This window comes from Leucoraja erinacea, chromosome 14 (genome assembly GCF_028641065.1).
Source record: "Leucoraja erinacea ecotype New England chromosome 14, Leri_hhj_1, whole genome shotgun sequence".
NCBI classification, from domain to species: Eukaryota; Metazoa; Chordata; class Chondrichthyes; order Rajiformes; family Rajidae; genus Leucoraja; species Leucoraja erinaceus.
The window spans coordinates 31,031,120-31,054,503 of NC_073390.1; the positions used below are offsets into that span (position 1 = coordinate 31,031,120).

Sequence of the window (23,384 nt, forward strand, 5' to 3'; positions counted from 1 at the left end):
TGCATTTGGAATGAGCTACCTGAAAAAGTTATGGAAACAGATATAAATCCAACTTTTAACAGACGTTTGGACAGATATATGGAAAGGAAGTGTTTAGAGGGATATGGGTTAAATGCAGGCAAATGGGTCTAACCCAATTGCCAACTTGGTTGGCATGGATAAGGTCGACCGAATGCTAGTTTTTTTGCTCTACTGCTCTTTTATGATTCTGTGACTATCTGGATTCATGTTTCTAGGATTCAAGCATCACAAAAGTTAATTGCTAAGTTATGTCACAATTTTTTCCTAGCAGTTTTTGTTACCATCCATGTTAAATATACCCAGACACAGGTGCAGGATTCAACCTTGTGACACTGGAAGGATAGTGCGCAGAGGAATGGTTAGAAAATGATTAACTTACTAATCTCTGCACACCTCCCAATAAAGAATCTGGAACAGACAATACCCATTGCGATAATGTACAGTACAGTTTTATTCACTCCTTATGTTTGTGTGTGTCTAAACATGTATAGTTTGTATGTAGCTGTCTGCATCTATCTGTGGGCGTCTTTATGTCCAGAAATGCTACCTAACCCACTGAGTTATTCAAGCACTTTGTGTCTTTTTTTTTTGTAAGCCAACATCTGCAATTCCTTGTTTCTACTATTTACTGACGCTTGCTTGTTCTCTACAACCCTGCACCATCACACAGCTCCAGAAGGCAGGGCAAAACTTTGTCCATTCCATCAGAAAGGAAGCACGCATTAAGCAAATTCTTTACATTTCACACTGATAAATGAGAGCATAAAGGAATGTTTAAAATTCATTATCTACCTGCCAGCACTTCAGCTCTTCAGTGAGTGTTTTCATTGGAAAGCAGTCGTTGCCTTTGGCTTCAATCCAACAATTGGTGTCTCAGGGCTAATGTACCTCAGCACCTGGTTAATCCCAACCCATTCGACCGAACTCTTTGCAATTTGTCATTCTGTTTTAGTTTATTAATTCTCAGCTTCGGAAGTCGCAAGGATGTTCTGGCTAACAGGACCTCTACCAATTTTGAGGGGGGTACAATGGCTGCTTGCTGTGTGCAACATAATGTGGATACCCTACCTTCAGGTAAACTGGTACCACTTGATGCATATTTGAAGCTCCAATTGTTTTATTAAAATTTCCACCAGTTTGTGTTTTCCTTTTACCAAAGATGCTCACACACAGGGCAGAGGGGTGGTTGCATATAACTAGAGGTGTAGGAATTTAAATTCTGGGGGCATTCATTAAATGAATACAGTTCACAAAGTCCTGTTATCCGTTGACTTATCATCCGTGGATCGTGTACCAGTGAGGTCAGTCATGCGTTACTGACAGCTGCAGTAAATATAGCGTGCTACACCACAGCCCACTCCAGTGGTTGTATTCAGTGAATCTTGGTGGCCATGAGATGGACTGCAATTGATATCTTACGCTGGCAAAGTCGTGAAGTATCAACAGTCGCCGTGCAACGAGGATTGGGGTTGGGAACACTGGTGGTCTGGAATGTGGGAATGCTTCTAGCTAGAGCAAGAGTCCAGGCTGCTTGGATGCTTTGACCAGTGGAAACATGCATAGAAGTTATTATTTCCACAGAGGGTTTGACTCTGTGGAAATAAATGTTTGACTCAGAGTGAGTGATTGCAGCCTTATTGTCATTGCCTGCGGCCTTACTAGCGTCAATGTGTTTTTTTAATCCACAGGAAGTCCATATCCCTATCCCCATATATCGATACCAGTAACAGGGACTTAGTGAACGTAAATGGGGATTTGCATGTGTCCAGAGTGTTTTTAATGATTGTTGGCTGCAGTAAAGTGATCCCTGCACGTGCTGGCCACCTCTCAGTGCACTCTCGGAACCAGCTGTTCTGTAGAAAGGGCTCAAACCTGGAACTGACTGCATTTCCCTGGCCTTTCACCAATGGCCCATCAGACAGTTGAATATAAGAGTTGGAAATCCCTTGGGAGACTTCGTAGTAAACAGCTCAAACCTAGATTCGCTCCAGCATCTGCTCAAGTGTGCTCAAGATAAATAACTTGCCAGAATTCCTCCTCATAGGCCCCAAAGCCACTCTCACCATCGACGGCACCACTGTCTCCCCAGGCCCGCAACCTTGGCATGATCTTTGATTCCACCCTCTCCCTTGAGCCTCACATCCGCCATGTCATTAAAACCTCCTTCTTTCATTTCCGCAACATCGCCAAACTCAGACCCTCTCTCACACCTCCCGCTGCTGAAAGACTCATCCATACCTTCATCTCCTCCCGACTGGACTATTGCAACTCACTTCTCCTTGGCATCAGCTCCACCTACATCAACAGACTCCAACAGGTCCAGAACGCAGCCGCCCGACTCATCACCCACACCAAATCCTGGCATCACATCACTCCAGTCCTCAAACAACTTCACTGGCTTCCCATCTCCCACCGGATCACCTACAAAATCCTGATCCTCACCTACAAAGCCCTCCACCATCTGGCCCCCCCATATCTCACTGACCTCCTCTCCCCCTACCAACCCTCATGGTCCCTCAGATCCACATCAGCCGGTCTCCTCTCCATCCACAAGTCCATCCTCTGCAGTTTTGGGGACAGAGCCTTCTCCAGGGCAGCTCCCAGGCTCTGGAACTCCCTCCCCCAACTGATCTGCAATTCCGTGTCCCTCACCATCTTCCAGTCCCGCCTCAAGACCCATCTCTTCACCTCTGCCTATCCTTAGCCCCACGTGCCGTCCCTTTTCCTCTGTGCATTAATTGCCTCATACTGTGTTTTGTATTGAATTCTGTATTTACTTTGTGTACTAGTCATGTCTCTACTATTTATTTCATTCCCCTTACATGTTTTTCCTTTACCTGCTAAATATTTGTAAGGTGTCCTTGAGACTCTTGAAAGGCGCTCATAAATAAAATTTATTATTATTATTATTATTAGAAGTGTAGATAAAAAACGACCAACTGTAAAATAAGATTCCCACAGTGATATCAGCAATTATCCTTCAACCTGCACAGGACTAGGGCACAGTGAAAAGCAACAGCACGGTACAAGGCATCTTTCGTGAATGGACTCTAATAGCTTCAAAGAAAATGGCAACAAAAGCCAACTTTGCCTCGTACGACACTCCAAATGTAACAAAACAAGGAAAGATTTTGATTGTTCACATTTTAATGCAGCCTAGCAATCTGTCACAGCCACTTCTATTTTGAAGGAAGTTTTGGATTATTTTTACATTTCCTGCAATGTATGAGAAAAACCAAAACTTCCATCAGCAAAAGTAGTCAAATAAAATCCTGCTAGTACCAACTTCAACAGAAATATATTCTGCTACACCCCATCCACCATTGTCCCTCCTCGCTGAATTTAACTAACCTATCTTCAAAGTGTTCATTTTTAATCCAATTGATAACAATAAAATCTCAAATAAATATTGATGATGGAAATACTCAGAAAATTAGGCAGCATCTGCGGATAGGAAAACTCTGTTTCTCACCATAGATTCAGCCTGACCTGTTGAGTGTTTTCAGCATTATCTGTTTTTTGCTTAGAGTTCCAGGATAGTTTTCATTTACATCAACACCCTCTGCCATCTTCCTTTCCTCTGGTGCAGGAAAGTGCACTCTAGTTGTGGGTAAGCTAGGATGTACTGAGTTTTTTTGAGGTCTGGGTAAGTTACAGGATTAAATCAGCAGTGGAATATTGGATGCATGCCAACTGTATGTGGTAGAATCCGTAATGTGATACCCTGATCAAACATTAGTTGGACCTGAACGGGTCGACCTGTCACTGAAGGCTGCTATTTCTTCCTCTTGATTCCAGGTAACCCTGCAGGCCAATGTGACATTGAAGCTAGGGTGAGCTAGGAGTGAGAGGCTTTCCAGTGATCTGAGCCAAGACGCTATGTGGTTTTAGCTGGTCGAACTCCAACAGTAACCCTGCACACACTTGTCTTTAAAACCGTAACTTGCCGACTCACTGTTTTAAATAGCCTTCTGTTTCTATGGATGTCTGGCAATCAGAATTGGGACTTTGTGCAGCATTTTGATGTAAAGACACCTGTTGCTTAACCTTTAATTCCTCAAATACATAACTCAATTAGCACTGTCCTTACCCAAGCATAAAACATCAAACATCATCAATTTTATGATAAACAAAAATCTTGGAGAAACTCAGCGGGTGCAACAGCATCTATGGAGCAAAGGAAATAGGCAACGTTTCGGGCCGAAACCCTTCTTCAGACTGATAGGTGGTGGGGGGGGTGGGGTGAGAGAAGAAAAGAAAAAGGAGGAGGAGCCCGAGGGCTGAGGGAGGGGAGGAGACAGCCCGAGGTTTTACGTGTTATCAGCTTTATGTTTGAGCAAGGACAGTGCTAATTGAGTTATGTATTTGAGGAATGAAAGGTTAAGCAACAGGTGTCTTTACATCAAAATGCTGCACAATGTCCCAATTCCGATACTGGCAAAGTGGATACATTCTGATTTGTTGCACGTACTTTGATTGCTGGAAACAGTTTGCCAAAGGTAGCAATGGCATTCTATGGGCATTTGCAGAAGTAACCAGTTCAAAAAAAAATTAGACATTTCATTAGCAAACCTCATTCTTCAAGCAAATTGGAACACTATGGAAAACAGTAAGTTCCTGTTATTGTGTTGCTACTTTCGAATAAACGTCTGGCATCCAAGCCTACTATAAGTGGATCCAGGCTTACCAACATTTTCCAAGGCGGTAAATGTGGCTGTCAATAGTTCTATATTTTGTGGGTGCGGATGCTCTGGTCCCATACTTGTGGCAATTTCACATCAGATTAGATTCACTGCAAGGTTTGAAGCCAGCTTCAAATGTATGTGCAGGAAGGACCTGCAGATGCAGGTTTAAACTGCAGATAGACACAAAAAACTGGAGTAACTCAGTGGGTCACACAGCATCGCTGGAGAAAAGGAGCAGGTGACATTGTGGGTCGAGACTTTTTTCAGACTCAGTCTGAAGAAGGATCTCAACCCACGTCGTCAGCTATTCCTTTGTTTCAGATGCTATGTTCTACCTTCTGTAATTACTAATTTAATTTTACAGATGAGGATTTCCACCTTTCTGAAAACCTACTGCTGAGGTTGTTCATAGTCGGTGGGGTAGGATGCATGGCTGGAATGGGCAGTGCATCTCCCCAGCCCTGCGGTGCTGCCTGCAGCAGTCTTGCTCCAAACCACAGCCAGTGCCGCAGACACTATATCAACTTAGGTTCCCCGAATTCCAGCTGCCAGCCAGGAACTGCAGCAGCCACCCGGCAGATTTTCAGGGAAACCGCGGCGAAGCTGCCAGCATCCACTGGCATTACTCGATAACACGGAGAGAAAATCCCATACCTCCAGTGTGAGCATGCAGACGTCCAAAGGTGCCCGCAGATGTACACACTGGTTCTGCTGACTGCACTCTGATGCTGACTGCTCATAAGACAGTGTGTCATTACGGAATTTCCCCATCATTTATATAGAGGAACTGTTCCCACAAAGTGAATGCAAGGCAAGCAAGGTGACTTCCTGACGACGGTAAATAATGCATCAAAAGGGACTTTGGCAAATTGATCTTCACAGGGCCATTCTTCCTGTGATTGGAACTGCAAAGGTTGGGAAACGTCAACGAATAGGCGATAGTTACTCTTTACCCAGTATGGATAGAATTGATGTACATCCTGAGGCCAACCAGAATGGGGTATGAATGGAAATGGAAATGGGAGTATCCTTCGAGATACTGCTGCTGCTTGTGAGTGTTTGTAAGTAGGACGGCTATGACGGTGGGTGAATGAGTGAGAAAGCGAGATAACCATACAAGAGCCATCTCCATCCATCGTCAGAGATTAAACGTTCTCCTTGGACATTCAAAAACATTACTATTCTAGAAATGACCACCACCAACATCTTAGGATGTGGGATTATTTTGACATAGCTTTAAGCGCAGGTCAGAGATGACAATCCAGCAATAGGTTATTTACATCCTGTCATTTCAAAGCCTTTCCATCACCTAGAATACACAGGTATGAGAGTGCAATTAAAATTAAAACACAAGGAGCTCAAATCCATCCAGAATATATTAATCCACTTGTTCATTACCTCACAATCCTAAACTACTGGGGAACTAGCCAATGCTATGAAATAAAAGTGACAAGACCTCCCAGAGCAACAGCCCCCACTGTCAAGCAGGCTGCATCCAAATTGGGTACCTTGCTGACCTGGAAATATACTGTTGCCACTTCATTGCCTTTTGATCTAACCAATACATTGAGGCAATGGCCACCAGTTGACTGGCCGGCCAGCAAAAATGGAGACAGAAGCAATGGCAATAGCAATTTTTAAAGGGCAAATTTATTATGGGGAACAAGAAAATGGCAGACGAGTTGAACAGGTACTTTGGATCCATCATCACTGAGGAGGACACAAACAATCTCCCTGATGTACTAATGGCCAGAGGATCTAGGGTGATAGAGGAACTGAAGGAAATTCACATTAGGCAGGAAATGGAGCTGGGTAGACTGATGGGACTGAAGGCTGATAAATCCCTAGGGCCTGATGGTCTACATCCCAGGGCACTTAAGGAAATGGCTCTAGAAATCCTGGACGCATTGATGATCATTTTCCAATGTTCTATAGATCCAGGAGCAGTCCCTGTGGATTGGAGGGTAGCTAATGTTATCCCACTTTATAAGAAAGGCAAGAGAGAGAAAACAGGGAATCATAGACCAGTTAGCCTGACATCGGTGGTGGGAAAGATGCTGGAGGCAATTGTAAAAGATGAAATAACAGCACATGTGGATAGCAGTAGCAGGATCGGTCTGAGTCTGTATGGATTTACGAAGGGGAAATCATGCTTGACTAATCTTCTGGAATTTTTTGAGGTTGTAACTAGGACAATGAACAAGGGAGAGCCAGTGGATGTAGTGTACCTGGACTTTCAGAAACCCTTTGATAAGGTCCCACATTGAAGATTAGTGTGCAAAATTAGAGCACATGGTATTGGTGTAGGGTGCTGACATGGATAGAAAATTGGTTGGCAGGCAGGAAACAATGAGTGGGGATTAAAGGGCCTTTTTCAGAATGGCAGGCAGTGACTAGTGGGGTACCGCAAGGCTCGGTGCTGGGACTGCAGCTATTTACAATATATATTAATGATTTAGATGAAGGAATTAAAAGTAACATTAGCAAATTAGTAGATGACACAAAACTGGGTGGCAGTGTGAACTGTGAGGAGGATGCAGGGTGGCTTGGACAGGTTGGGTGAGTGGGCAGATGCATGGTAGATGCAGTTTAATATGGATAAATCTGGTTCAGAAGGTTAATTCCCGAGATGGCAGGACTGTCATATGTTGATAGAATTATCATGGACTTATATACTCTGGAATTTAGAAGGATGAGAGCGTATCTTATAGAAACATGTGCGATTATTAAGGGTTTGGACACGCCAGAGGCAGGAAACCTGTTCCCGATGTTGTGGGAGTCCAGAACCAGGGGGCACAGTTTAAGAATAAGGGGCAAGCCATTTAGAACGGAGATGAGGAAATACTTTTTCACAGATAGAGTTGTGAGCTGTGGAATTCTCTGCCTCAGAGGGCGGTGAAGGCCGGTTCTCTGGATGCTTTCAGGAGAGAGTTAGAGCTCTTAAAGATAGCGGAGTCAAGGGATATGGGGAGAAGGCAGGAACGGGGGACTGATTGTGGATGATCACCCATGATCACACTGAATGGCGGTGCTGGCTCGAAGGGCCAAATGGCCTACTCCTACACCTATTGTCTACAACACAAAATCAATAGATCAATAGCAAGCATCAAAACTCAAAGGTGGAATTTTAACAATCATCAAAGAGGAGAAAGAGCTGCAGCGCACAGGCCTTGAACCTGGTGAAACGCAGGAGGTGCCCGACCAGGACTCACCCCACAGAGCCCAGTCTCTCCACGCACTAGAATCTCCCAACCCCTGCAGAGTAGTTATTAGGATGGCTGATCCATGGGCGGTTGCTGCTGGGATGCAAGTCGGGGCCTGATCAACCCCGGCTGGGTGGCCTGCGTGAGGGTGTCTGATGTTGTGAGACCCGAAACACCAGATGACCCCAGATCACATCACTGAGGATGCGTCCCAACACATCTAGAAGATGTATATTTTTCACATTCAGCTAAAGGAGACCACTTGACAATATATTGGCATTACATAGTGCCTTTAATATAATGATCTACCGAACTTCACAGGTGTACATATAGATGATGTTACTGAGAGGCAGTATATTAGTGTGAAATGTGTGGGGAAAGGATATATTTTAACAGATGTGAGAGGTGCAAGAATGCAAAATTAATGCAAACGATTTTCTTGCTGCAATCAAATAAATAAGAATACCATATCCCCCCAACAACCTCACAGTCTCACCACCCCCATGTCATCAACTGTCTCAATAAACTGAGAAGAGTGAGGATGTTTGCACGATCACGTAGGACATTATTCAGTTCCACCAGTTTTAGTGTCAGCTCCATGAACTGACTGCAGTGGGTGGAAGGGAAAGATATACTGTCCAGCACTCACTGAAGATGTCACCATGTTCAGAGCAACCTGCTCAGTAGCAAGTGAGAATAAATTTAATAAACATTTTCTGCAAAAGAGTGATGTTGAGAGCACTTTAATAGGGCCACTGCTTCATTCCATGGTTAAACAGATTGGAAGAAAAAACTGTTTAACTACTGTAATATAGATCCAAAAGGCATGTTTTTTTTTACACTATTAGGTGCCTGGAATGTGTTGCCTGGGGAGGTAGTAGAAGCAGAAATGATACCAACACTCAAGAGTTATTTAGAGGGGCACATAAACAGGCAGGGAATGGAAGGCTAGAGACAACGCATAGGCAGATGAGATTAGATTGCATTGGCATCATGATCAACACTGACATAGTGGGCTGAAGACCCTATTGATTTGCTGTACACTGTTCTCAAAAAGTTCTGGTCCAAAGGGGAGTGAATAACTGTTAGGGGTACATTTACCAGGGGGTAAAAGAGAAGCTTAGAAGTTGGTTCCATTAGACCCTGGATGGCAATGTTGCTGAGAGGGCAAGGGCAGCATCTGATTGAGGACATCCTTGACCAAGGCAGCCTGCAGTGGAAAACTGTTTAAGGAGGGGATGCAGGGGAATAATGAATAGAACATAAATTAGGTATCAATATGATATTATAATTAGCAGGATTAATGCTGTTCTCTGCAGCTATGAAAGAGATCCCCAACGTTTATATTAACTCGCTCTCCCAAGTAAAGGGATGTCTAAGGTAATAGACAGTAGGTGCAGGAGCAGGCCATTCGGCCCTTCGAGCCAGCACCGCCATTCAATGTGATCATGGTAAGAAGTATTGAAGCTAAGAACCGGTGACCATTCAGCACTTTGACCATGCTTCAACATTCAATGAGATCATGACTAATTGTCTATGTTAACATAATTCTCTTGCCCTAATTCATTTTCCTTATAATATATAGAATCTATCAATCCGAGTTATGAATGCAGGCAGTGACTCTGATCTCTGCATATTTCTGGAGTAGGGAATTCCGGAGATTAACCACATGTTGAACGGTCTCCTCACTTCATTCCTAAATGGCCTACCCCTTATTTTGAGACTGTAATTCTCTGTTTTATATTCCTCAGCCAAGAAAAACATTCCCACCATAGCTAACCTGCCCAGATTTCTAAGAATCTTATATGCTTTCAATGAGGTTGCCTCTCGTTCGTCTAAACTCTGGGAGAACAGATAACTTACTCAATCTCGCTTTGTAAGATGAACCCACAATCAGAACAACCAGTGTGGTGCATCTTTGCTCGACTTACTCTGTGGTATCTATATCATTTAGTCATACAGCATAGAATCAGGCCATTTGGCCCAACTCGTCCATACTGACCAGGTTTAAGAACTGAACTACGCTTACTTGCATGCCTCCTAACCCCATTTTCTAGGTAAAGAATCCATAATTTGCACAATACTACAAATGTACTATAATACTTTTCACCATGCCTGATATAATAGCAGCAAAAAGAATTTGAAAAGCGAAGTTGCAAACCTTCGTTGAAACATGTTAGAGTAAGAAAATGGCAGGGCCAGGGAGTAATTCCTGCAGAGTAAAGGTGAGCAGGTGGGAACCAAATTATCTTAAAGAAATGACCTTGCATTATTGCCCAAGTCAAGACTGTAATGGTATGGAGACTAACACATCGAGTGAATTCATAGAAGACAAAAAGAAAGATGCTGGAATCTGGATGAATAAAAAAAAAAAATCACTGGAAAAACTCAGTTGGTCAAGCAGCATCTGTGAAGGCAAACATTACCAGTATATAGTGTTTTAAGGGGTGTGGGTGGAGGGAATTAGAGGTTGGTAGGTGATGTGGAACATGATGGGATGGACACGAAGGGCATAAGCAGCCAGGTGGGAGAATGAGAGTGGATGACAGCGTAGGCAGAATCATTGTGCTGGGGATTAGAAACAGATGGAACCAGGTGAGGAAGAGAGAAAGGAAGAAGTGAATTAAGGCGGAAGAAAACTAGGTGAACAGGAGAGGAAAACACCTCAGGTGGAAATATTGTGTTGATACCATTGGGAAGTAATCTACCCAAGTGGAATATTATTTGTTCTTCCAATTTGCATTTGGCCATTCCATAAAAATGAAGAAGGCAGAAATGCTAAAGTGGGTTTAGGAAGGAGGGTTCAAGTAACATACAACCGGAAGCTGAAAACAGCCATATGGACTACATCCAGATGCTTCACGAAACAGCCACCAATGTAGAGGAGGTTACATCGCGGGTGTCGAATGCAGTAGACGAGGTTGGAAGAGGTGCAGGTGAACTTACGCATCACCAAATTCCTTTCTATCATCTACAAGGCACGTCAGGAGTGTGATTAAATACTTGTGATTGTGGTTGCCCGCATGAGTACAGCTCAAACAATTCTCAAGTAGCTCGACACCATGAAGGCGTTGTGAAAATGACAAAGGGAACATCGTCATTTGGTAAGAGGTGGAACAAGACTCACACTCTTTGCCGGTGGTGTGGAGCTAAAGCATGTCACCTGCAGAAATCCACCTGTGGTAAATGTGCCAACCCTGCCAAGAGAAAGAGAAAGTATAACTGGAGTGCAAAAGCCAAAAGGAGAAACACAACAGGCACAGGTCGCTGAGGCACCTGAAGGTGGTGTTTCGGAGGTTCAGGAATGGATTCTGTGAAGGCACCATCCCAAAGGCCAGACACGCGGCAATGGCTTCTTCCAGCACTGCATAAACTGTTGGTGTACCAATGTAACGAATAAAGCTATCGTTTGGAAAGTTTTTAAAAAAAAGGACAAATTTGCCTTATTGATTTGGTACCTCACCCACCCTTAAACATTCAGTCTCTCTACTGCCAACACATTGTGTCTGCAACATGTACCTACAAATGCACTATGCCTGCTCATCTAATCCACATCTCCCTAGCAAGCGCACATGAACATCACCACCTGCAGATTCCCTTCCAAGTCACACACTAATGTCGTTTCCGCTCTTCCAACGGCACTGCGTCTAAGCCCTGGCCTGTACTCCCCAGCAGTACTCTGGCTGTAGCTTTGCCGGAAGGACTGCAGTGGCTCAAGATGGCAGCTCATTGCCACCTTCTCAAGGAGGATTAAAAATGGAAAGATAAATGTGGCTTTGCCAGCCTTACCCTGATCCTGAAAAATGAAATTAAAATAAAATAGAAGAGGCAAAGGCAGATCAAAATAGAATCAACTGGGGGGATATTTTCCATGGTGCATCATTGAAACTCTCAGTGGAAACACCATTGTTTAATAAGAGTCAAGAACTATCACACACATGGCAGTGTGAATTATTTATCTATCTTAGATAAGCAAGCAGAAACATGTATGCTCATGTAAAGCCATCCCCTGATACAGCCTTCCACTTGTTTAGTAAGTCAAATGCAATTACCATTTGCATATTGTCCCAGATTATATCATAAGCACATCAACCTCACACATACCACTGATGTCCAATTCTATCTCACCAGCACTGTTGTCTTCTTCACTGCCTCTGACTTCCCATTCGTATGTCCAACGTCAGGTTCTGAGTGACCATAAGTGGGAACAAAGCCATTAGCTTTGTCCTTAGCCACTAATTCTAATCCATTCATAACATTGACCCTAACTGATGGCCACTTTGGTTTGTGTTTTATACCAAGATGATCTTATGATCACACATTGCGTCTTTCAGTTAGCACCTTAGAACATTTGGTCATTTCAAAAGCATTCTTTACTACTTTTGTTGTGTTTTGTGTTGTAACCATCTGTACTTAACTATCATTTGCTTTAGGTCCAGAGATTGTATAATTGTCTTCTATCTTTAGAGACAGATTTTTAATGAATTAGTTAGCTTGTTTCTCTCAGAGACCATTCCAGCCCACTGCTTTACTCAGGCAATTATGTAGATAAGTGTTACTGATACAGAGTACATGTTACATCATTCAAATTATAATGTATGTTAAAAGTAACTACAGTACTGATGTATATAGAGAACCCAGAGGTAAAACAAAATGACAGTCAGAGGACACAGGGTATAGCAAGCACCAATGTGATGTCTAGTGTCTAACAAAGAGCTGTTTTGCATATCCATTGTACAATAATAGATTGCCATGTATGATCAATATATGACAATGTGATGTTACCAGTGTATAAAGTGTAAAGGGTAAAATAATGGACAAGCAAATGGGCAGTGCATACAAAGAGCAGATGAAGATCCTAGCAGATTGCAGTGTGCCTTTAGATAGATATTATGATGTATAAAGTATAATTAACTGGTTAGGAGGCATTGTAGACAGCCAAACCTTATGATAGGTGTTGTGTTCCTAGTAAACCTCCTTGATCGCGATTTTCTGTAACGCAAAACCACGTCACCTGCGCAAGCATCAAAAAAATAGATTTTTAGTTTATTTATTTGGTTTTATTTACATAAGCTCCCAGAGAACACATTTTTACTCCATACCTTAGATTTTGTGATAGTGATTTGTGAATTCCGTAATGGTGGATGTCGGTTACCTGAACTGCTGTAACACAGGGGCAAATACCTTCAAATAACAATGTGGAGATAGACCATGCAATGTTTTATAGTGGATAGATAACTCTCGCTCAATGAGCACAAAGATCAGGTAGTTTGGAAAATTACCAACAATAGTCAAAAATACCTTAACCGATGTATAATAGTGGCCGACGATAAACAAAAAGCTGGAGTAACTCAGCAGGACAGGCAGCATCTCTGGAGAGAAAGAATGGGAGGCGTTTCAGGGCGAGACCCTTCTTCATAACGGCCGGGTGGCTTGCCAAGAAATGAACAATGGTTAGATAAGTTAAAGCAGCTGGTGGATTTGCCAATGATCAACAATAACCAGGCAGTTTATCAATTTTCTAACACTGGCAAGGTAGATTGCCTAGTGGTCACTAAAAAGCAGCTATACATTATGGTATTTGAAAATAGATATATCCAGCGTAAAGTAACCAATGTGTAGGGAACAAGAATAATGAAAAGTCAGTGCATACAGAATATTAAACATGGTCTAATACCCAAGGTTTAATAATCGTCGTCATGGCTATCCCTCGAGGTCGAGGATGGTGGTTTATGTTCTGTTGTTTTTATGGACTCTCAGGTGGCTTAAGATCATGTAAATCAGAGAATTGGATCAAGTGGCCATGACACCTGGTATACAATGAACAGAAAGTGCACTCAGAAAATAAAAGGACGACTGTTCAGTATGCAACAAGTGACTTTTTTCTAGTAATGAGTAGGTAAGTCATCCCATGTTGAATAACATTAACTGTATTACACAATGTCCATGTCTGATCAAGTGGAATTGCCTGCCAGTACTGAAACTGTTCCAGTAAATCTTTGTCCTACGTCCTCTATACATGTATATCCTTTTTTTAGGTAGAGAGACCAAAACTGTATACCTGGTGTGGACTTCCAGCATTTTCTGCATGTTTAATTGTTGTAAGACATTGCCCCTGTCTGTAGTATGCCTAAGATGATTATATTAATGGTGATGTTCAACTCAAGCATGGAAATGTTTAAGTCATTACGTTTGGATAAATCTGAACTGGCCATTACTTGGAATGTCTGGTGTCAGCAGCTACAGTAAACGGTGCACTAAGTAACACAATGGAGTCCCCATTGTATAATACTGGGTGCTGACAGATGCAATTTTATAATAATAATCAGGGAAGTTCACCTGAAGAATGATATTTGTACAACGCCTGGTAGGTGGTGATAGAGTGTCCAGTGGATAATAATGACAAGTAAGTATATGAAATGCAATGATATAGGCCCCTGGAATACACAGGTGACAGTACGCTGAAGTATTCTTTTAAAACTGTATACAAATGGAGACCATTTGGGCTCTTGTATCTATGCTAGTTAAAACAGGTATTCCCACTTCCAATGTCTCAATCAATAGATCAGATTCAGATTCAGATTCAACTTTAATTGTCATTGTCAGTGTACAGTACAGAGACAACGAAATGCAGTTAGCATCTCCCTGGAAGAGCAACATAGAATATGATTTCAATAAATAAATCTATTTACATGTAATAGCACTCTAGCTTACAGATCTCATCTCATTCTTATATTTCTATCTTTATCTTATCTCATAGTTTTATCTATTCACCTCTAGCCTTTGTGTCAACTATCTGCCAATCACCCCCCCCCCCCCCCCCCCCCCCCCATGATAATCACCTGTATCCACCTATCACTCACCAGAAAAGGACACCAAGTGTTGGAGTAACTTAGGCAGCATATCTGGAGAACATGGATAGGTGACGTCTGCCAGACTTTGTTCCATGCCCCCTATCTCTCTTCTCGCTTACTGGCTTCTTGTTACTTTTCCTATTTGTCTACTTCACCACGTATGTTCCACAAGATCTGAAGTGGATGAGTGAGGGTGATGTTGATAACACTTTTTGTGAGCTCTTGGTTTGATTTTATTCATACGTATTTGAGCGACAATGATTAACATTGAACATCGAGAGATCCATGCAAAATTATGATCAGAATCCCTGCAATCCCAGTGGAGAGATAGAGATTATAATCAATTTCATTTGTGAGAAGAAAGGCTAGGTCAATCTCCCTGCATATAACAGCAGTCAGGTGAAAGTTACAATATATAATCAAACAGCATACAACTGTGAATATAGGCACAACATGCTGGAGTAACTCAGGGGGTTATGCAGCATCTCTGGAGAAAAGGAACAGCTGATGTTTCAGTTTGGGACCCTCCTGCAGATCCAACATATCCAGTCCAGATCAGTCTCAACCTGAAACATTACCTATTCCTTTCCTCCAGAGATGCTGCCTGACCCATTGAGTTGCTCCAGCATTTTGTCTTTGGTGTAAACCAACATCTGCAGTTCCTTCCTAAGTGTATAGCTGCGAGCCGGTAAGTTATTCAGTATACGACAATGAATGTGCATAAAGCAGTTAATGGCAAACAGTGTCCAATAGTGGTCATTGGAGTAGAAACATAGAAAAATAGGTGGAGTAGGCCATTCGGCCCTTCGAGCCTCCACAGCCATTCAATATGATCGTGGCTGATCATCTACAATTAGTACCTGCTTTTTCCCCTATATCTCTTGATTCCTTTAGCCTTAACAGCTAAATCTAACTCTCTCTTGAAAACATCCAGTGAATTGGCCTCCACTGCCTTCTGCAGCAGAAGATTCCACATATTCACAATTCTCTGGGTGAAGAAATGTTTCCTCATCTCAATCCTAAATGGTCTATTCTTAAACTGTGACCCCCCCGGTTCTGGACTCACCCAACATCGAGTACATTATTCCTGCATCTTGCCTGTCCAATCCTTTAAGAATTTTACATGTTTCTATTCTATAAGAATCCCTCTCATCCTTCTAAATTCCAATGAATACAAGCCCAGTCGACCCATTCTTTCATCATATGTCAGTCCCGCCATCCCACGAATTAACTTGGTAAACCTATGCTGCACTTTTTCGCCAGCCAGGAAATTTTGGTAGTTCATCCTTGCAGTCTTTAAATCTTTGCCATTGCATCTCCACCATCAACCTTTATGTATAATTTGCCAACTCTATCCTAGCCAATTCCCGTCTCATACCTTCAAAGTCCTCTTTCTTTAAGTTCAGAACCCTAGTCTCCGAATTCACCGTGCCACTTTCCATCCTAATGCAGAATTCCGCCACAAGTCACAGTTGCCTAAGGGGCTTTGCACAACAAGATCGCTGACTAATCCTTCTTCATTACACAATACCCAGTCTAGTATGGCCTGTCCTCTAGTTGGTTCTTCTACATATTGGTTTAAAAAACCCATCGGTATACATTCCAGGAAATCGCCCACCTCAGCCCTCCTCAGTATCTATTTAATAGCAATTAGCAGGTGTGGTACAGAGTGGTAGACAATATGGTTTAATAATAATAAGGCAAGAGCTCTTGATGGACAATACCCGAGGTGGAAGAGTGCTGGGTGTACAATGATAACTGGCAGAGCACCTGTTGCTGGGAACACTGCTCTCCCTGATGTGTATCATGTGCAGGCATGGATGGCATCATGCTAATCAAAACTGGCAGAGAGTCTAGTGCATGAGGATGGGATAGTACACTCCCACTATAACCGTGGGCAGATGGTCTACATCGATACAAATGGTCGGCACTTGAAATGCCCAGTACACACATCATCCAGGACAGTAAACTGCCAAAGTATTACACTGGATGTGGTGACCAGTTTACAATGATCAGCACTGGAGCGCCCTGTGATTCCGGGCGTCAGAGCATCCAATACACAATGCTGGATCTGCACGTAGTCTTTTATAAGCCGGCGGATCATAATTGAGAGTGTTCCGTGTGTATTAATGGCCACGGAAAATGTTCCCTACAAAATAACGGGCAATGTGTGATTATTAACTCGCCAGGCGTTGCTCGTGTAATAAGTAAGCAGAGCGCACACGTTGTATAATAATTGACAGTGGTTGCAGTTGCAATAAGCTGCAAAGAATGAAGCGTGTGCAAGTGGGCAGCGGAAAGTCTTGGCTGAACAATGGGATATTAAGTTACAGCCGGCGGATAACGAATGGTCATGTAGTCGGTGCAGTGAAATTGTCGGTCCCTGGTACATGCCCTGTGGTCAAGGGTAACCGGAGCGCATTGAAACAAACCGAGTGTAAACTAACGAACGGGTAAAAAGTTCAGTCTCTGACCGACTCCAAGTGCGGAGGCAATGGAAATGAATGTAAAAACAAAGCGCTGGGGGAACTCAGTGGGTCAGGCAGCATCTGTGGAGGTAAATGGACAGGCGGCGTTTCGATGGAGACCCTTCTTCAGACTCACGAGAATGGAGAGTTGGGTAGATTTGCAGTAAGTAGCAAGCAGAGTGCTCACCACACCGTGCGCCCCCCAAGGAACAAGGACCTGGAGGAAGAGGGAGGTCAAGCGACAGCGTCGCCGGGATGCAGGGGTGAGCGGAGGTGGAGGGGACTGCCGTGGCATCTACTGGAAGGGCGTCTATCTACCTGGAGAGTAGCCTTGGGTTGACAGGTCGGGTGGGAGCGGGAGGAAGCAGTGATCGTCCCAGGACTCCCCAACCAAAGGAAAGCGGTTCGGTGCAGCGAGAGGGGAGTTGATGCGACTCACGTAAAGCCCGGAGTGCCTCTCCCCGAAGAAGGGGAAGCTGTGCGAGATCTCCAGGAGCCCGGAACCTCCATCGTCCACTTTGCCGTTGACCGAGTCGCCGTTCTCCAGCCCGAACGGGTAGAAGTCGCCGAGCGGCACCGAGCAGCATATTCCTCCCAGCAGCGCCAGCAATGTGGCGGCGGGCAATAGCTCCATCAGTCTCAGGCCGGGGCACCTGCACGGTGTGTGAGAGTCAGTCCGCAGCGGTCCCGGTGTCCACATTGTGGCTGCTTCACTCTCCGCCCCCTCGCCCAACCCACACCAATCAAACACACACCCGGGCCGGCCCGCAACGCCTCGCCCAGTCAACAAGCAGAGGCCGCTACCCACCCGCCCAATCAGCTCCAGCCTAGGCTGAACTTCACCAACTTTTTACTCCTAGAACGAGAATAAGATTTTCTTAAAGTTGAATTTAGCAAACACGACAGCCCGGCTTGTAGAAACAAGGAACTGCTACTCTGCCGGTTCTCACAAAAAGTCACAGAGTGTTGGTGGAGTAACTCAGCGGGTCGGGTAGCATCGCTGGAGAACACATTTCAGTTCAGGCAGCACCTCTGGAGAACATGGATAGGTGACACCCCGGCCGAATCGGTACCCTTCTGGGTCCCAACCCGAAACATCACCTATCCATGTTCTCATGAGATGCTGCCTGACCCGCCGTGTTTTCAAGAGGGAGTTAGATTGAGCTCTTCTGGCTAAATGAATCAAGGGATATGTGGCAGAAGCAGGAACGGGGTACTAATTTTAGATGATCAGCCATGATCATATTCAATGGCAGTGTTGGTTCGAAGGGCCGAATGGCACCTATGTTTCTATGTTTCTATGAGTTACTCCAGCGCTTCGTGTCGGAGGTTACCTTAAAACGTCCGGCTCAAATCATCCCACAGCCAGTCCACAGAGAGTGGGAGAGAAATATATATATATATATATATTTATATATATATATATATATATATATAGAGAGAGAGAGCGAGTGCACATCAAAACATATTTAACTCCACGCTCAATGCCGCAGCTTAAGACAATCAAATGCTTTCTCGCTCCCAGTTCTGACGGAGATTTCCGGACCTCAATCATCAACTGTTTCTCTTTCCGCAGCTGCTGACTAACCGGTTCAGCATTGTCTCTTGTTTCTATGTAGATTCGTGCTTTATCAACAAGAGTAATCGTTCCCAAAGTTAAGGCGCAGTTTTGTTTGATTTTATTTGTTAAAGTCACGGGGAGCGGACGTATTCCAAACGGGGCAATCAATCCCCAAATTCTGCACTGTCCGGCCAACACGAACATACTGGGTTAAACACAAAGTGCTGAAGTAACTAACTCAGTGGGTCAGGCAGCACCTGCGGAAGGAAGGGGAAGGCGATGTTTCGGGGTTGGACCTTTCTTCAGACTGGGTACATCATGATCATGAAGATTGTTCTTTCTGCCTTATTTGAAACGTGATTTTTAGGACGGTTCTGGCGAAGCGACTAAGATCGGGAACGGCAACTCTTTGTGGAAACATGAAACGGCAGATGCTGGTTTACCAATGAAATACACAAATATGCAGGGCGAACTCAGCGGGCCCAGCAGCATATCTGGCGAACCAGGCTGGATGGGTGACTCTTCGGATCACCCGACCCGGTTTCTCTCTGTCAGAACCCCGCACGACCGTCTGCGTGTTTGCAGCATTTTCTGTTATTTATTTCAGGTCAGCGGTGAGCGCAGGTTAGATAGAGAGTAAAGGGTCCGGGAAATTGGCATGTCCCCGTGAATTGTACATTTTTTGTCTACTTTCGATTTTTCCAGCATCCGCAGTTCCTTCTTAAACATATAAATTGATGGAAGCTCATTCGCAAATTGCCCAGACAAATAGTTTCAGCAAGCGTGTTCTCACAGTTCTCACAAGCGGGTGTTAGATACAATGCGTCTTGTTGTGCCTCATTGTACTGGAAATAAACAAAATAAGATTGTATGAAACAAGAACAAGAGTCGGTCATTTAGCCCTCTAATAAGCCTTCTCTACCATTGATCGGCATCATGGCTAATCTTCTATCTCAATGCCATTTTCCTGCTCTATACCAATTCCTTTCATATCCAGAAATGTATCAATCTGTTTCAATGAACTTCCAGAGCAGTCACAACCGGTGTACATTGCGTCTGTCCTTTGGAGAGGTAATGCCAGCATTTTACTGTGTTCAAGAAGGAACTGCAGATGCTGGAAGATCGAAGGTACACAAAAATGCTGGAGAAACTCAGCGGGTGCAGCAGCATCTATGGAGCGAAGGAAATAGGTGACGTTTCGGGCCAAAACCCTTCTTCAGACTGACTGTTTTACTGTTCACAGGATGTTCACAATGAGCTGCTTCTTGAATCATTGTCCATGCACTGAAGATGGTCTCACATTAGTGTTCTGTCAAGGGCTTTCTTGTCATTCACTCTAGGTTTTGATTAATGGATAGTACCTGTTCCATTACCGAATGGCATCCTTAACCTTAAAATGTCTTTTGACCTCAAATATATTCTTGCCAGCTTCATAGATAACACATTTCAAATGCTTTTTTCACCCTTTTCAAACCAATCATATAATTTGTCCAAAAGTTTGGAGAGTAGTGAGATCTGAACCAAAGTATGAGATTACATATTTTTACAGATTTATGTTGAGGGAACCAATATATATCCAATTAAAAAGTAGCCTGGTAAACAACTTGGAAGGGATGATGGTATTAAACGCCGAGCTGTATTCTATAAACAAAAGCCTGATTTCTATAAACAAAAGTGTTTTTATTGTCCAAGTGGTCCAATGCGGCGTGGAGAGCCAGTGAAATTGTATCCTCCATTGACCTGTTGTGATGGCATGCAAACTGTAGTGGGTCGAGGTTCTTGTCGAGGTAGGAGTAGATATACACCATAACCAACCTCTCAAAGCACTTCATCACCACAGATGTTAGTGCCACTGCACTCTCCATATCCACTCCATATCATGAACGTCACTGAAAAATTATCTGTCTTCCCATGTTCTGCCCATTACTATTAATACTTCATGTAGCCTAGAGATTAAAAAACACTCTTAACTCAATGCACTGTTAAAATCATCATTCCCTGAGACATATTTATTACTGTGAACCCATAACCCTGTATGGTTAATTGTGAATTTGCAACCATGTTTAATATGCTTGTATCATATTTCTGCTCCACTTTTTCTCATAATCACTTGCAGCCTTATAAATCCAGTATCGTTTAAGCCTTTTTGCAGTTCTGGAAAGAATCAAGAAAATAGAGATCACGTTGTAGACTGTTCTTCATTCACCTCCAGCTTTTTTTTCTTTGGAGCCTTTCTTTCCCCTCTTTATTATTGATAAACCGGAGTGTGAGCTTTCTACTTACTCTGTGTTAGTTTTAAACCTGAAGCTCATGAGAAACACCACTCTCCTTCATCTCTACCTCTTTCTTTTGTCGAATTCTCCTTTCCCAAGCTCACGGCCAACCAATCAACATTTCTTGACTTTGTGCTCTGTCAATGCTGCTTCACTTATTAATGGAATCGCAGCACAGAAGCACAGCACTTTGCGCATTCTGCTTGAGCTGGGGCCTTGAGGGTTCTTCAACACATAGCCCAACAATGAATGAAAAATCTAAAGAATCACAAAGGGCTGTACATGAAGTAAGTCAATGATTTTTCTGAAGTTTTCAATTAAAATTATCTTTGCCATTCAAAAGTCTTAAACTACATTTCAAAGCCATTGGAACTGAATACCAGCGGGTGTGAAAACTCCACTACATTCTGAGAGTGCATTAAAATGTAAGGTTCAGAGATGGTGTAAATTTGAGGCCATACAAATATATCAAGACCATTGTTTTCATTAAATCATGCAGCATTGACCACGACTGCTTAACCCATTGTGCCTGGACTGACTGTGAATTCACCCTTTCACTATTGCACTGGATACTTCCCCATTGCATGTGCTTCTTCACTTTTGAAAGTTATTATTAAACCTGTGCCTTTCAAGAGATTGCATTGTAGGTCAAAACAACGTCTTCTCACCAGCATATTTGTAATTGGTGTCAATTTTGTTAGCTCTTTTTCTTAGACTGTCCGTTAGCATGGAGGATGACCTGCTTTCTCATGAGGCTAATAAGGGAACTGCAGTCTCTTACGAGGTGGCTGTTGAAAGGGTGGGCAGTTTGTGAGCTGGATCGCTGGCTCTGCCACTCATGCATGGGTTCCCTGTGTGAAAACCTAATGTTCCTATTCCATGTTCAGTAATCATGGGCTGGATAAACCCTGAATTTAGTGGGGAAGTTGCATTTCTTCAAAGAAGCTTTGAACACAACCTAAAATCGGCTCCACTGTCCACTAAAGTGACCTCTTCCCCTGATAGAGCTCAGAATAGTGTATCAATGGTCTGGTGTCAGACATCTGAGTAATGTGCCCTGTCTGGAATAGTTGCATGAGAGTAATTTGGGCCTTATTGCTGTTGATGTTGGCCTGGGAGAGGACACCAACCATGTGTCTATTTGTCCTTCCAGTGATTTTGTAGGCTTCTGCAGAAATAGCATTGATGATGCTTTTCCAGTGCCTTAAAATGGGCTGCCCAGGTCTCAGATCCACACAGACCATAAGGTTTGTAAGGTCTTGATTACCTAAAGCACGTTTCTTCAATCAGCCACAGGTAGTGCTGGTGCACTGAAGGCAGTGGTAACTGTCATCACTTACATGTGCCTTCACTGAGAGGTGGTTTAAGTGGTGAAGTGTAGCAGAGTCAAGTAGTGCAGGATTTTCCAGGACAATTATTGTTGGAGGCCAGAAGGGTGCAGCAGGGGCAAGTAGGCAGAGCACATTTATCTTTGGGAGAACCCAAACCAAAGTGTCACCCATCCCTTTTCTCCAGAAATGCTGCCGAACTCACTGAGTTACTCCAGCACTTTGTGTCTGTCTTGTGGGCATTGATGAAAGGGTTGGTAGTGACTTGGAGTTTGAGGCATGCACAAATACAATTTTCATCTGAATATTGCAGCTCAATAATTGAGATTTGGGTGATCTTGGTTCTAGAGTCCACTCGCATGGGCAGTTTGTTGGAGGTGAGATACAATATTGCAGCAAGGAAGATTGAGAATTATGTCAGGGCAACGACACTGCTGTGTTGCTGGTTTTCACAGTTTAATTCAATGGTTGACACATTGGCTAATACTTCAGCCTGATGTCATGGAACAAGTATTAAATGGAGTTTCTGTAGGCAGCCAGAATTGATGAATGTGTTGCACAATCCCTCCAAAGGCTGGAGTCAAAGGCTATGGGGATACTGGGAAACAACACATGTATATTAGCTGATGCTTTCTTGGAGTTGCCATGCAGTGAAGATTATAATCTCTTGACTGTGGATGTACAGAATCCATGCTGTGATTCAGGAAGCAGGCTCTTTGGCTGCTGGAAGGAGACAACTGTGAAAACCTCTGGCGATGATCACCCTGTGGCACACAGACATTTTGTAGTTACCACAGTCTTCTTAAGATGGTCACCACTACAGCATGTCTAAGATTCCCTGAATAGCCTCCCCTTTCAAGATCTGAACAATGAGTCTGTGGATTTGTGACTGAACTTCGCGGTAGTCAAGTTTTAGGATTTCAGTAGTGGTGCTATCTGCTCCCAGGTTAATGCCTTGTTAATTTTGAGTTTGGATACAGTCTTCATGGCA

The 23,384-nt window shown here is 43.4% G+C and overlaps 1 protein-coding gene and 1 pseudogene across 1 annotated transcript in view; one reads left to right on the top strand and one right to left on the bottom strand.

Annotated features, from left to right (window-relative positions):
* sned1 (sushi, nidogen and EGF-like domains 1) overlaps nt 1-17,945 on the bottom strand; it is an 87,361-nt gene extending 69,416 nt beyond the window's left edge. The window contains exon 1 of the mRNA XM_055646033.1: nt 17,671-17,945. Coding sequence (XP_055502008.1) covers nt 17,671-17,931 — 261 coding nt within the window. The 5' untranslated portion in view covers nt 17,932-17,945. The remainder of the gene's footprint in view (nt 1-17,670) is intronic.
* Nucleotides 10,870-12,041, top strand: LOC129703507 (60S ribosomal protein L37-like; annotated as a pseudogene).
* Nucleotides 17,946-23,384: the final 5,439 nt, after the last annotated feature.